Genomic DNA, 13,364 nt, shown 5'->3' on the forward strand with positions numbered 1-13,364 from the left:
GTTTAAATATTGATGTCTTTTTATATAATAATTTAGTATAAAAATGATTTTTTTAAGTATTTATTTTAAAAATAATTTTTATAGTCAATCTTGTATTAGTAATCGGCGGTGTTAACGTTACAAAATATAGATACTAATTAAAAAGAGTATAATAAGGTTGAAAATATAGGAAATATAGTATGGTAATATCAAGTGGATTAAAGGCATGGAGAAATAACCATGTTGATCATTTTCGGGGGGCTAATAGGACATATATTGTTCGGTTATTACACGTAGAAGACGGTATGTAAAAAATTAAATATATAGAGATTTTTGTTTTGTTGTAAATGAATATTTTTTTAAATATTTTTGAATAAATATGTTTTTTTTTTAAAAATAAAAAATTGAATCAATATAATTCTCAATTACATGAAAATATACTAATATGTCATAGGCCCGAGAAAGTATGTATATTTTTTGTTTGGAATTTGATATTTATTGTGTTTAGGAATCTTCCATTTAAGATTACATCTAAGGGTAGAATGGCAACAAAAATACTATTGTTTTTTGGTAAGTTTTAGAAATAGAACTAAATAAAGAAAAAAAGGAAATTGTTTTAACATTTTGAGTAGGATTTGGGTTTTCCATTCCATTTGTATGTATGTATTAGACATTTGACAGATTTTGAATATTTTAACTAATAGAAATAGCATGCTATTGGCAATTGTTTTTTACATATCATTTTTACAGAGAAACTAATATTAATATAGACGTAAATCAAAAACATAATATTTTTACGTATATTAAATAGTTTTTTATATAATAAAATTATAAATATATTATAATTTTTTTTATATGATTTAATAGATTATGATTAAATTAAATATGTTGTAATTATATTTAGAAAGATATTCGAATGATTTATTGATATATTTTCTTTTAAAATTTTAGAAAATATTCTTTATAATTTTAAAAAAGATAACGAATCAGATCTTTTAAATTGAATATATACTTATGTTATTTTCTAAATGTAGATTTTGTGATGATTTTATTGAAGAAACAGGGTTATATTTATGTTAATTATTTTAATATTTAAAAGCTTTAAAGGTATATTTAAGTTTTTTGAATATTTAAAAGAGAACAAATGAAAATTTACAGTTGTAGATTTTTATTTTAATATATTAAAGTGAAGATAATAAAATGTAAATATAATCAATGTATCATTTAAGAAAGAATACTGCATTTTAATAGTTTATTTTTCTTTTTAAGAATAAATGTATAATTTATTTATAAGAATGTAAGTATTCTAGAATTTCTATGTTTTATCTATTAAAATCATCTTTTTGAATATTAAATATAAATATTATAATTTTATTATGATAATATTTATGATTTTTTTTAAATTTCAAATAGATATATTATTTATAAAATATAATAACTAAGAAAACATAAAATTTCTTCAATATAAAAAATTAGCTAAAATAAAGTTATAATTATATTTTTTAAAGAAATTAGCAAATAAAAATATTCTTAACCTTTAAAAGATTGTATGTTATATATAATGAATGAAAAAGCAAACATATTTACCAATTTAATTATTTTTTAAAATAGTTTCTTTTTATAAGAATTTAATTTATTTTATTTATAAATATTAAATATGAAAACAATAAAAACAAATTATAAATAATTGGAATAGTTTAAAAATATATATGTGTATTTTATAAATACAATAATTAATCAACATAGTTTAAAACAAGGTTACGTCCTATTATATTTGTTGATATATTTAAGAATTAATTTATATATTATATATACTTTAAAATTATTTATGTTTTAATCTAAAATATGAATATAATTCCCAAGCTTTTCAAATTTTTTTTATATCTTTAAAAATATTTCAATCATGTATAAAGACAAAATCATCCATAGTACTTCATAATAAATAATATTTAAATTTCATATAACAATAATAATCAAAAATCTTTTAAATTGTATGATCGTTATTTTTTTTTAAATTCTGGTCTATAAAACATTCAACATATTTAATGGAAAATAGAAATATAGTAATATTCAAACTTACCTGAATCATTTTTAGAACACGAGTTTGATAGTAGCCTTTGAGAGGCCTTTTTATTGTCTTCTAAATCCAAATGAACAAAATCTTCTTCAAGTGCAAATAACGTTATATCAGAATCATCAAAAGATGTCTTTGGCATCTCAGTAGATTTTTTTGAAGAAGGGTCAGAAAAATTATTCTTTTTTTCATTAAATGACACATCATTATCAATTCGTTTTTTAATATTAGAAAAAAAGCTAGAAACTTTTGTTTTTGCTTCGCCAAATCCTTGTTTTATGTTTCCATAAATAGCTGATAATTCTTCTTATTATTGATCAATAAAATACTAAATATTTCAAATACAAACCACTAATAAAAGAATATTCTTTCTTATTGTCATAATGTGGAATATATCTATTTCTTCTACCTAAAAAATATTTTTATGGCTTAAAACATTTAAATATTAGAAAACTAACCATTTAATGGGTTTTGTGTTATCTGAGCCAAATGGCAAGCATATCTATAATCGTTTTCAATTTGATGAAATTTCATAATATCAGAAACTATATCATTTCCCTAAAATAATATTAAAAATAACTTACAAATATAAATATGGGTTTAATATAAACAGAATGTGTTTGTATTGGTATTTCTGGCTTATAATTTGAATCACTGATACCTTAAACATATTAAGCAAAACTTTCAAAAAAAATACATAAAACAGACTTAAAAGTGCATTAAGTGATGATTCAATTGAATAATTACTAGCTATAAGAACTGCATTCAATACTTTTTCGTCGATATCTGGAAATGCTTCTTTTAACACATCAATAGATATTTCTTGATTTTTTTTTGGAAAAAAAGCTTGAGAAGAACTATTTTCATCTATATTTATATCTTCCATAGTAGAAATTCTCAAATTCTGGAGTTTTAAAAATAATATACACCTTATTCCTGGAGTTATAATGACTATTTAGAAACTCTCTAAATCTATGAAAATGTCCTAAAAAAACCAGATTTTTAAGATATAGATATAACGTAATAAAAGAGAATAAAAAACCTCTCCGGAAGTAAGTAATTATCACTTATAATAAAGGATTTTATCAAAAAAATATTTACACTTATAAACACTGTTGATCGGCAACCTCTGAAAATTAGAAAAAAATAAAATATCTAATTAGCTAGAAATTTAAGAAAAATAATACTTATAAGACAGTAAATATGAGATCGTTGTTATTTAGATGTTACAGATCCTTTTTTTCCAGCTCAAAAAGGAGCATTTTAAGCCGTAAACCGTTAAAATCATCTCAAGAATTATCTTTACCGTCTTATGTTCACCCTAAAAGGATAAAACAAAAGCAAATTCCAGAAAGAACAGGTCTCTTAGCACGTAAAAGAGGTATTTTATTGTAAGAATGACTCTTTTCTTAGGTATTTTAGGGATGACAGCAGTATGGACACAAGATGGGGAGCGAATTCCTGTAACAGTACTTCAAGTAGATCGTCTTCAGGTTATAGAGATACGCACAAAAAAGAAAAATGGTTATAATGCTGTTCAAGTTGGAATGGGGTCGAGGAATCCGAAAAATATCTCTAAAGCAATGCTTGGGCATTTTGCAAAGGCGAAAGTACCACCAAAATCAAAATTAGTGGAATTTAGAACAAAAGAGCCAGTAGAATCTTTGGTTCCGGGTTTTTTTCTATTTATTTAATAAATATAGTGTATTAATTTTGGAAAAGGTACACAATTATTTGTAAATCATTTTCAAGAAGGAACTTTTGTAGATATACGTGGTAAAAGTATTGGAAAGGGATTTTCGGGTGTTATGAAAAGGTATTTTATATATTTACTATATTTGATAATTTATTATATTTTAAGATGGAAATTTCACGGCCTTCCTGCATCACATGGTGTATCTATTTCTCATAGATCGTCCGGTTCAATGGGACAATCACAAGATGTATATGATTTTTTTATTTAATTCTAAATATTTATGTTATTTAGCCGGGAAGAGTGTTACCAGGGAAAAAAATGGCGGGGAGAATGGGAGGAAAAAATGTTACTATACAAAATGTTCCTATTATTAAAATAGACCATGAAAATGGATTAATTCTTGTTAAAGGATCGGTTCCTGGTCCTGATAAAGGATATGTTACTATAAAAGATACTATAAAGAGGGCACCTCCTAATTTATCTAGTTAGAATATTTATAATTTGAACTTATTTTATAAATAGATCAGTTTTACCGCCTTTTCTTGATAAATAGGATTGAAATTAATTTTGGTATTAAACATTAAATATTTTTTAGGAAATTTTGCATGTAAAAATATTTATAGTGATATTTTAATATTATTTCTTCATAAAAAGTATTTGTATTTTGTGAGTAATGTTAGTACTAATATTATTTTTTATCATTTAGGGTTGTTATTAAGTTTTCTAAGTAATATCTACATTTAAGATTTTAAACTAAGAAACATTTATATACGAAACTATAATTCTTCTTCATCAATTGTTGGAAGTTCTGAAGGTTTAATCATTCCTGGCACATTTAGTGCACGTTCACGATCAGCTTTTTGTTTAGCTTCTAATTCCATATCACGATCTTCTTGAAACAATTCTGCATTATCGTCCCCAGAAAACTCTTTGAGCTGTATTAAGAAATCGCGAAGATTAAGTTTGAATTTAGGGATATCCATATTAAGAGAAAATAAACCTAATACAAAACTTTGTACCTGACCACTTAAAAACATTAGTTATAAAACTCTTTAAAACTATATAATTCTTACAGTTGTAAATGAGGAAATGCACTATGTAAAAGACTAACAACGTATTCTTTTAAAAATACGGAATTTGGAGTATTTTCGTCCCGGACTTGTTGAGAAGTATATAATGATGCTTGAATGGCGCCAGATTCAACCAAATGAAACATTCTTGCAAGAATTACACTTTGTAATTTGAATCCTTTAAAACGTATAAATATAAAGATGTTTTAAATAGTAGAAATACCTGATTTATGATCTGTATCTGTCAAAACGAAAAATATATCCTGAAGAATTGAAAGAAAATACTGCTGGAAAAAAAAATTAGCAACACTCGTTTCTGTATTTGCAATGTTATTGATCAGTTCTAAACATATATTAAGACCTAATTCTATAAGCCTAAGATCTAAAGGTTTAATATCAAAATTACCAATTTCTGCGATATCACGTGTTGTATGTTTAATAGCCCACATTATGCTATCTATTATAAGCTTAAATTGAGGAGCAGGGAGCCTTAAAAGAGCTAGAAAAATTGGTATCTTCTACATATTTTAAATATACTACAAACCTGGAAAACAATTAAGATTTATAACATGCAATAATTTAAAAAATCCAACACGATGCTCAGGAAATTCAGTAAATTCTTTGTTAATCATAGCAAGAGTACATTCGAATACAGACTGTAGAACAATAGGAATTGCTTCTGTCATTAAAGACTTAAAAAATATCAATAGCAGCAATATAAATATATAAAATTTTTACCCCAAGCCTTGAAATAATCGTAGTCATCATATTTAAAACTTCGCTATCTCTTGCATCAGGAACATTTCTATTATAATCTCCCAAAACTGCTTCTAAAAGAGGTGGAATTAAAGCATTATTGATAGCTTCAAGATCATCTGCTTTACTGACAAATACTTCAACAAGTTTAAGAATTTCTTTTTTTACAGTTCTTAAACTTCTTATTCTAGGTGTTCTGGTGGCAATATTCCCTAATAATGATATATATTATTAGCTTATAAATGTAAACATATATTACCCTGAGATGCTACTGTATTTGAAATTATAGTGCTTACTGCCCTATAGAGTCCTAATAAATCCATATATATATTCCCAATTTGTCGATAAAAATGGCCACCAATTGATGAACACGCAGATACATTAGTTTTAAGAACATTTCCTATTATTTTAATAGTCTCATTATTATCTAAAACATCTACATTTTGACCAGCCTGTTGTATAATATTATCCCACTAATAATAATTATAAAAATATTTAATTAATTTTTCAAATTACCACAGCATTAGGTAATTTCATAAGCTCTGAAATTAATCTTTCTTGAATAGTTTTAGACGGTTGAGCAGAGATCATATATCCACATGCTTCATAAAATGTATGCACTTGTTGAGGAGAAAGATCCTCTGTAATCTTATGTAAATTCCGAACAATTTCATCTATGAAAGGCTCATGTTCTCCTGCCTGTTGTGCTACAAAATGTCTCCGACATTTTTGTGCAATTTTTATAAATGTATCGCATGCCATATCTTGCACACCTATTTAAACTCAATAAATGTAGGCTATGCGCACGATTTTTATAAAACACACCTTCATGGGTTTCATGCATAAATTCAAAAAGTTTATTTACTACAGTTTTCAAAAACTTCCAATGTGCTTTTAAAAATCGAGGATATTGACCCACAATATACATAATATTTGATGCAACAACAGCCTTATTATCTTTTCCTCTTTTCATTTCCGTTAAACCAAGAAGATCTTTAATAACCATAACTAGGAATCTTTTTTCAGTTTCTTCATCTAAATTTATTTAATCTTAAATCTGCAATTTTAAATAAAAGTTTACTCATAGCACCAGAAATAGACCCGATAGCCCAACAAAGAGTGTTTAAATTAGCCCATGACCACTCACTCCCATCAATTTGTCTAGCGAGTTTATCAGACATGATAATTTCAGTATCCACGACATCCAAATGTGTTAAATAAACAAGGCATTCCCTCATGCTCTTATAAAGAACAATAGTATCGCTTTCTTTAACAAATTCTCTAACAATTTCTCCTTCGTCATTCTCAACTATCAAGACCTTATATTTAATTAGTTTTTTTTTTAAGAATATAATTAAGCTTACTTCTTCCGGTTTTACCATTTTCTCTACCATAACAACACGTAAATTTGACAGGACTTCTGAATAAATATGTTTTCGAAGTGGAATATTTGCATACATACTAGCTGGTGTAGCTCCACCGCTAGCAAGACTTGCCGATAAATTAAGGGATAAAAGAGGATTCATATCAGTAATTGGCAACTGTTGTATCTAAATAGAATTAGTCTGACTTTAAAATTTATCATAAATTTACTTCTTCATAAAGCTCAGCTACAAGTTTTGACCAATACTCTAAACATATTTTAAAAATTTCTCGTTCATCTACCTGGGAAATCTTAATTAAATAGAAATGCGCATTTAAAAGAAGATCTCTGTTTTCCTGATTTTCAACAAGCTAAAATATTAAATTAAAAAAAAAAAAGAAAGTAAAAATGAAAAAAATACTTTTACATGTGTTCCAAGAAATGTAGAAAGAAAAAGTGCAAGGTTCTGGATAAAATCTTGTTCTTGGGAGTTGCTAGAATCATAAGCAACCCTAAAATCTATCTTATTAATACATTATTATTAAAAAAATATTATATTACATACCAGTGTTCAAAGGAATAATATTATTGATAGAAGACATTGTTAAGTTTAAGAGACTTACAAACTTTTCGTCATATTGAGGCATAACAGATAATCCAGCAATTTCAGTTAAACATTTTAGTGTTACGTTTCTAAATTCAGACACTTCAAGAAACTATATAAAAGTAAAAAATATATCTAAAAAAAAGATTAAAAAAAGAATATCTACTCTAGTGCATAAAGTATGGATAATATTCGTTTCAAAAATAAATCCTAAAGGAATCCAATTTAAAAATCTAAGAACTGTTTCTAAAGTTGCTAAAATTAAACTTGTTTTTTGAGCTTTTTCAAGGATTTCAGAACAAAGCTGAAAAACTTCAGAAAATTCCCCCGACATTTGATTTCTAAGATTTTTTGTTTTAACTTGAGTCATTTGTTCAGCAGAATAGTCAAAAATTTCTTCACTATATAAAATCAACAACAATGATAAAATAAAGCCCCCAAAAATACCTAAGAAGCTTAAGAACTGCCATATTATTTTCACACAATGATAAATTTGTCTTTGATGCATTTACAATTTCTGTTATAAACGTAGGCCAATTTTTTGGCCATTCTTGTTTAAGAATCTATAAACACCTGAATATATCTCTCGTTCATATAAATAATATATACCTGAACAAGCGTAAGATTAAGTTTGTTTAAATATTGTTTTTCTTTATGAAGAGTTGTTTCATCAGATGATGTTTTAATCATAATTGCAACAACAAAATTTCGAATGCCTATTAAATTAGATTATTCATATTATAATTATAAAACATAATAATCACCTTGACAGTGTTCACGCGGAAGAATTTTCCATCGTGTCGATATAAGTTTATCAAGAATTGAAAGTGCAATATCTAATTTTAAGTTCAATAAAAATATTATAAATCCCATAAAACCCTTACGTTTTGTTTGAACAACATTTGATTTTTCAAGAATCGTATCAACCCTCATCCATGCATCAGGATGTTCTTGAAATTGAGTCAGAATTCTTTGTGCCTGTTGTTGCTATTTAATCCATTTGTTAATTTCTCTTTTTCCACCAAAACAAATATATACCTCTACACCTGATCCCTGATAAAATGTATGAACAATACGATCAAGAAGTTCAACATTAAAATCTTGCTCAAAATTTAGAATATCGTCCATCTTCTTCCAATCTTTTTTTTTGGAATATTTCTACCAAATTTTGCCCAAAAATTTCCACGAAAATTCCTAATATATAATATCAATATCATATTTTATGAATATTTATCTATTTTATACAATAAATAAAGCCTTTTCCTTGTTTTTTTAACAATTTGTTTTTTTGTCGATCTCACTTTAAAGAATCGTTTATTAGAGAAGGTATCGTTTTAAGAGCTTCTGATGACCTTAAAAATCTTAATTCTAATATTTTTACTTAAAATATAGATAACTAACAGTTTTACGACTTCTTTTTAATCTTAAAATATTTTTTTTATTTTTTTATTTTTATTTCTTAAAGATTTAACTTGTTTAAAAAATATTAAGTAATAAACATATTATTCAATTTTCTGAAACAATAGAATTATTTGATACCTTGTAATGTTCTTAATCTATACATTTGTGTTTTTATATATTTTAGCCTAAGTTGTAAGCTTTACCTGACAAGCCCTTAGTCGAGCACTGATGTTTAAGAGATTAATAAAATATGTTAGACATTAAAGAAGTAATTAGAAGATCTTTAATGTTAGATTTAAAAGGTTTGTTGTGTATATTTCTTGAATAGAACTAAGAATTTAATAAGAATATAAGAATTAAGTTCTGATAGGTAAATGGTGGCTCCGGTAATATTTATTATTTTGTAGGTCAATGAATGTTGATAAACATAAGTTTGATGATTGGAAGTGTTCCTATTTTTGTAGCTATTATTGTTCTTTTTTTTATTCATCAATTACGTACAAGAAAGATTCTTGAGGAAGATCATGATATAGATAAGTCAAGATTTTCGGTAGTTCAATTGTACAAGTCAATATTTTTTTGTTTTAGAAAGAAGTCACCAAAAAAGAATATTGATAGACAAGATTTTGAAGGAAGTTCTTTAAATGATATTATACCGGATATTTATTTACCTCCAATTATTTTTTCATCACAAGATTTGAATTTATTTGCGCGTACTTTTCATTCTGATACAAATGATACTCGATATCATACAGGAGTTTCAGTTTTATCGAAGACATGATTTTTATAGTATTAGATAATTAATGGATTTGAAGTTATGGTTTATAATGCGATTTTTAAAACAAAAATATGGATTATTTTTGTTTAAACTTTATTGAAAGTATGTATTTTGTTTAAAAATGTCTTTAATTTTTAATGTCTAGAATATAGATATATGTAATAATCAATTCTTTTGACAATTTTTCCTGACTTATATTATTTTGAATATATACAAAATTTCTTTTTTATATATATTCTTTTATAAGATATTTTAATGGCTAGATTTTATTTACACTCAATTATATAGAAATTTTCTATAAAATCTTCAAAAATGTTTAGGAAGAAATTCGACAATTCATACTAATAACTTTATTCATGTTTTTAAGTCACTTTTTATTGGACTTCTTAATGAATATATCAAATATTACGAGATATTTATAAATATAATGACTAGATTTCTCAAAAATAATTCTAACTATAAAAATCTAGGTAAACAATTAAATATACATGATATTTAAAATATATAAGTTAGATTTTTCATATATTTTTGAAAGTATTTATAAAAAGTATCACCTAAATTCTTTTTTAAAAATATATTGTCGATTGAATTCATCACATGTTTTATCACTACATAAGATTTCAATTATAAATTTCATTACAAATCAGAAATTATAATTTAAATTTTTCTGGATACTATTCAAAAGACTCAAAAAATAAATGGTATGCATTTTAATCATCTTTTTAAAATTTCAACTCTCTAAATCATTTTCTTCATCTACAATTCACTTCAATATTCAGCACATACAATATTCAAAAATATATTTATATTTTTTTCTATCTTAACCCGGAAAACGTACACAGGGATATTCATACACAATTTATATATTTCAAAATATTTCTGGCTTATACAATAAAATATCCCGGGTTTTTTTATCTGTGTTTTACATTTTAAAATCTTATTAATTTTTTTATTTTTTCAACTAAAAAATTTATATAGTAATTCATCTTTTTATTAACTTATATTAAACTACTTTTAACGTAAAACTATTTTAAGTACTATTAAGAAAGTATACAGGTTCATTTAAAAAGGCTGAATTTAAATTTTATTTTTATCTATTTTTTTTCTGGAATAAAATATCGGATTCGTCTTAAATTTTAAATATTTCTTAAGAAACTAAGTTAATATTAAATATAAATGGTATTTTTATTAAAATATAGCACTTTTTTGTTAATGCTTAGGCTAATAAATAATAGTATTTTTATTAATATTTTTCTTAAAAATTATATTTTTAAGAAAAATATATTAAGTCGGAGTATTTAACAAGAACAAAAAAATTATTGTTTATAAGTGTTTTAATATTTTCTAAAAGGTCAACTACTATCTATAGAGAACGATCTTTATAGTATTTTTTTGTTAAAAGATGATAAGTTGTTTTTTATGGCTTTTTATATTAAGAAAATAATTATTTTTTTGTTAATAGGATCTGTAAGTCTAGTTTTAAGAAGAGCGAATATATTTTTGGGATTTTTCATGCATTTTTTTCCATCTTTATTGATTTTGTTACTTGGAATATTTGTATTAAAGCCTATTCCAGTGCTTTTAAAGTCGGATAAGAATATACAAGAATCTTCATCTAAAATGAGGGAAAGAGCTAAATTATCTTTTGTTGTATCTAAAAGATCAGACGTCTCTTTAAGAAATTCAACCGATTTAACTTTGAATGTAAATAACAAAACAATAACGATGCCGAATTTACATAATACAACTCAAACAAGGCCTGATATTCCACCTAAACAAAAAGCATCTAATATGACAGGGCATGGAAATAACTCGTCTGGAATAGCTTCTGAGAATAATTTATCTAACAAAACTCTTTCAGACAAATTATCTAACAAAACTCTTTCAGACAAATTATCCAATGAAACATCTATACCTGGTTCAGCTAATTCATTTAATGCGTCTTTGCAGAGTCCCAATGCTAATGGAACTTCATTAACTCCTGTAAATAATAAAGAGATTGAATCTATACAAAATAAAACTATTTCTGTAGTTACAAAAACGCTGTATTCTGCATTAACTACAGTATTAAAGATTGAAACGCATGTTTCAGTAAGCACTACGACAAGTATTTCGACAAGTATTTCGACAAGTATTTTGACAACTACTATAACAAATACTGCAACAAATACTGTGACAAATTTATTAACAAAAACTGTTGATAAATCTTATAATACTACAACTCTTGCAGAAACTTCTTCTTCAGCTTCTGCTACTTCTACAGCTGTGGAAACAGATTCAATGGATATTCATCATTATGAGATGGAGACTACTAAAAATAAAAGTTTATTTGGAGAAGGATCTTTAATAGCGATATTGATACCATCGGCTGTTTTTATTATTGTATTTATTGCCTTGATATGGTTTTGGTGTCGAAGACGTAGACGATTTTCTAAAGTTCCTCCTAAACAAGTTGGAAACTATAAAATTACTCCTATTATAAATGATATCTCGGAAGGAGTCCAAAGAACTAATTATTCAGAAAAAGATCAATCATATAGTGTTGGAGAAACTGATTTTAATAAAGGAGGATACAGAGGATGGGGTGCTACAGGTACACCTACTAATAATAAATCACCTTTTTCAAGAAATCAAAGTTTATCATCTACTAATGTATCTCCTGCATATCAAAAACCGGATTACTATTTTTCTGGAGACAATGCTGAAAAAGATTCAAAGTTAGCAGCTTCTAAGTGTAAGTCACAAAATTGTTTAAGTAATTTAGTTAATATAGTTTTCAAAGATGAGGTTCAAAATTCCAAATCTCTTGAATCTAGAAATTTGCACGCGCAAATTTTTAATACTAGCAAAAATTCAAATTATAGTACTTCTCCTTATTCTTTAAATTCACAAAATACCATGGATTCTTTCAATCGAAATGCAGCTCTTCTAGATTACGACTCAAATGTTGCTAAAGAGAATTTTTCTAATAAGTTGTACAGTTATTCGGATATTCCAAGGTCTTTGTCAACTAATTATGGAAGATTTTCGGAAAATAGGCGAAATGGCTTTTTAAGACAAAATCCTTCAACATTTCATAAGTATTCTGAAAAGTCAGAAATGCATGATTTTTCAAAAGGCTCCTAGGTATATTAGGTATATATTTTAGATATTTTTGATTTAAAAATTATTTAAAGGGTTCATTATTAAATATTATATGTTAATTTTTCAACCCTATAAAATAGGTTTTGAATGTAAAATTGTTTTTATACTAAATTGTGTATTAATTTAAATATTGGTTCTCTTAATTGAGGAATTTCTACTTTATATTTTTATAGGTGAACGTTATTTATTTTTGAAAAAGGATTTATTTTTTTCTATGAATAAAAAATTATATTTAATATTTATCTAATAACATGAGGTTGATGAGACTTTTTAAAAATGAAATGTTTCTTTTTTGTCATATTGATATATGATATTTAAAATTAGAAATCCTTATAGTTTTTAAAACTATAAGTTATAAAATCTTAAATATTAAACTTGAGAATTTAATTTAGGAAAAAATAATTTAACTATTAGGACTATTAATTTTATAGACAGATATTAAATATGATTTAATATAAAAAGAATTTTTGTATTCTTTAAGAATATGGTTTTTTGACTA

General features: G+C 25.1%; 6 protein-coding genes across 6 annotated transcripts; 4 read left to right on the forward strand and 2 right to left on the reverse strand.

The window, feature by feature from the left end:
• Positions 1-179: 179 nt before the first annotated feature.
• Positions 180-946, forward strand: PNEG_02456 (hypothetical protein; the record flags this gene model as incomplete). Its single annotated transcript, XM_007876274.1, has 8 exons — positions 180-282; positions 434-443; positions 488-549; positions 612-638; positions 690-705; positions 730-751; positions 847-869; positions 931-946. The coding sequence occupies 8 exons, from the start codon at positions 180-182 to the stop codon at positions 944-946; spliced, it is 279 nt and encodes a 92-aa protein (XP_007874465.1).
• A 1,017-nt stretch (positions 947-1,963) lies between these two features.
• On the reverse strand, positions 1,964-2,951 carry PNEG_02457 (hypothetical protein; the record flags this gene model as incomplete). The annotated part of the gene is made up of 6 exons (XM_007876275.1): positions 2,762-2,951; positions 2,665-2,714; positions 2,512-2,611; positions 2,403-2,462; positions 2,060-2,359; positions 1,964-2,001 (listed from the first exon to the last, which is right to left on the reverse strand). Exons 1-6 carry the CDS (start codon positions 2,937-2,939, stop codon positions 1,964-1,966), a joined length of 726 nt encoding a protein of 241 aa, XP_007874466.1. The 5' UTR covers positions 2,940-2,951.
• Positions 2,952-3,220: 269 nt separating this feature from the next.
• Positions 3,221-4,238, forward strand: PNEG_02458 (50S ribosomal protein L3; the record flags this gene model as incomplete). Its single annotated transcript, XM_007876276.1, has 5 exons — positions 3,221-3,434; positions 3,476-3,727; positions 3,776-3,869; positions 3,915-3,996; positions 4,041-4,238. The coding sequence occupies exons 1-5, from the start codon at positions 3,257-3,259 to the stop codon at positions 4,236-4,238; spliced, it is 804 nt and encodes a 267-aa protein (XP_007874467.1). The 5' UTR covers positions 3,221-3,256.
• A 287-nt stretch (positions 4,239-4,525) lies between these two features.
• PNEG_02459 (hypothetical protein) lies at positions 4,526-8,670 on the reverse strand (the record flags this gene model as incomplete). The annotated part of the gene is made up of 20 exons (XM_007876277.2): positions 4,526-4,775; positions 4,823-4,997; positions 5,043-5,180; positions 5,226-5,318; positions 5,364-5,511; positions 5,558-5,787; positions 5,835-6,048; positions 6,092-6,348; positions 6,401-6,610; positions 6,657-6,894; positions 6,940-7,125; positions 7,169-7,309; positions 7,360-7,457; positions 7,504-7,654; positions 7,709-7,943; positions 7,990-8,105; positions 8,152-8,258; positions 8,307-8,378; positions 8,427-8,529; positions 8,581-8,670. 20 exons carry the CDS (start codon positions 8,668-8,670, stop codon positions 4,526-4,528), a joined length of 3,252 nt encoding a protein of 1,083 aa, XP_007874468.1.
• Positions 8,671-9,192: 522 nt separating this feature from the next.
• PNEG_02460 (hypothetical protein) lies at positions 9,193-9,762 on the forward strand. Its single transcript, XM_007876278.1, has 3 exons — positions 9,193-9,245; positions 9,290-9,346; positions 9,391-9,762. Exons 2-3 carry the CDS (start codon positions 9,318-9,320, stop codon positions 9,722-9,724), a joined length of 363 nt encoding a protein of 120 aa, XP_007874469.1. The 5' UTR covers positions 9,193-9,245; positions 9,290-9,317; the 3' UTR covers positions 9,725-9,762.
• A 1,448-nt stretch (positions 9,763-11,210) lies between these two features.
• On the forward strand, positions 11,211-12,847 carry PNEG_02461 (hypothetical protein; the record flags this gene model as incomplete). Its single annotated transcript, XM_007876279.1, has 2 exons — positions 11,211-12,455; positions 12,504-12,847. Exons 1-2 carry the CDS (start codon positions 11,234-11,236, stop codon positions 12,845-12,847), a joined length of 1,566 nt encoding a protein of 521 aa, XP_007874470.1. The 5' UTR covers positions 11,211-11,233.
• Between the last annotated feature and the right edge of the window lie 517 nt (positions 12,848-13,364).

The sequence above is a fragment of the Pneumocystis murina genome (assembly GCF_000349005.2).
Source record: "Pneumocystis murina B123 chromosome Unknown supercont1.11, whole genome shotgun sequence".
In the NCBI taxonomy this organism is placed as follows: domain Eukaryota; kingdom Fungi; phylum Ascomycota; class Pneumocystomycetes; order Pneumocystales; family Pneumocystaceae; genus Pneumocystis; species Pneumocystis murina.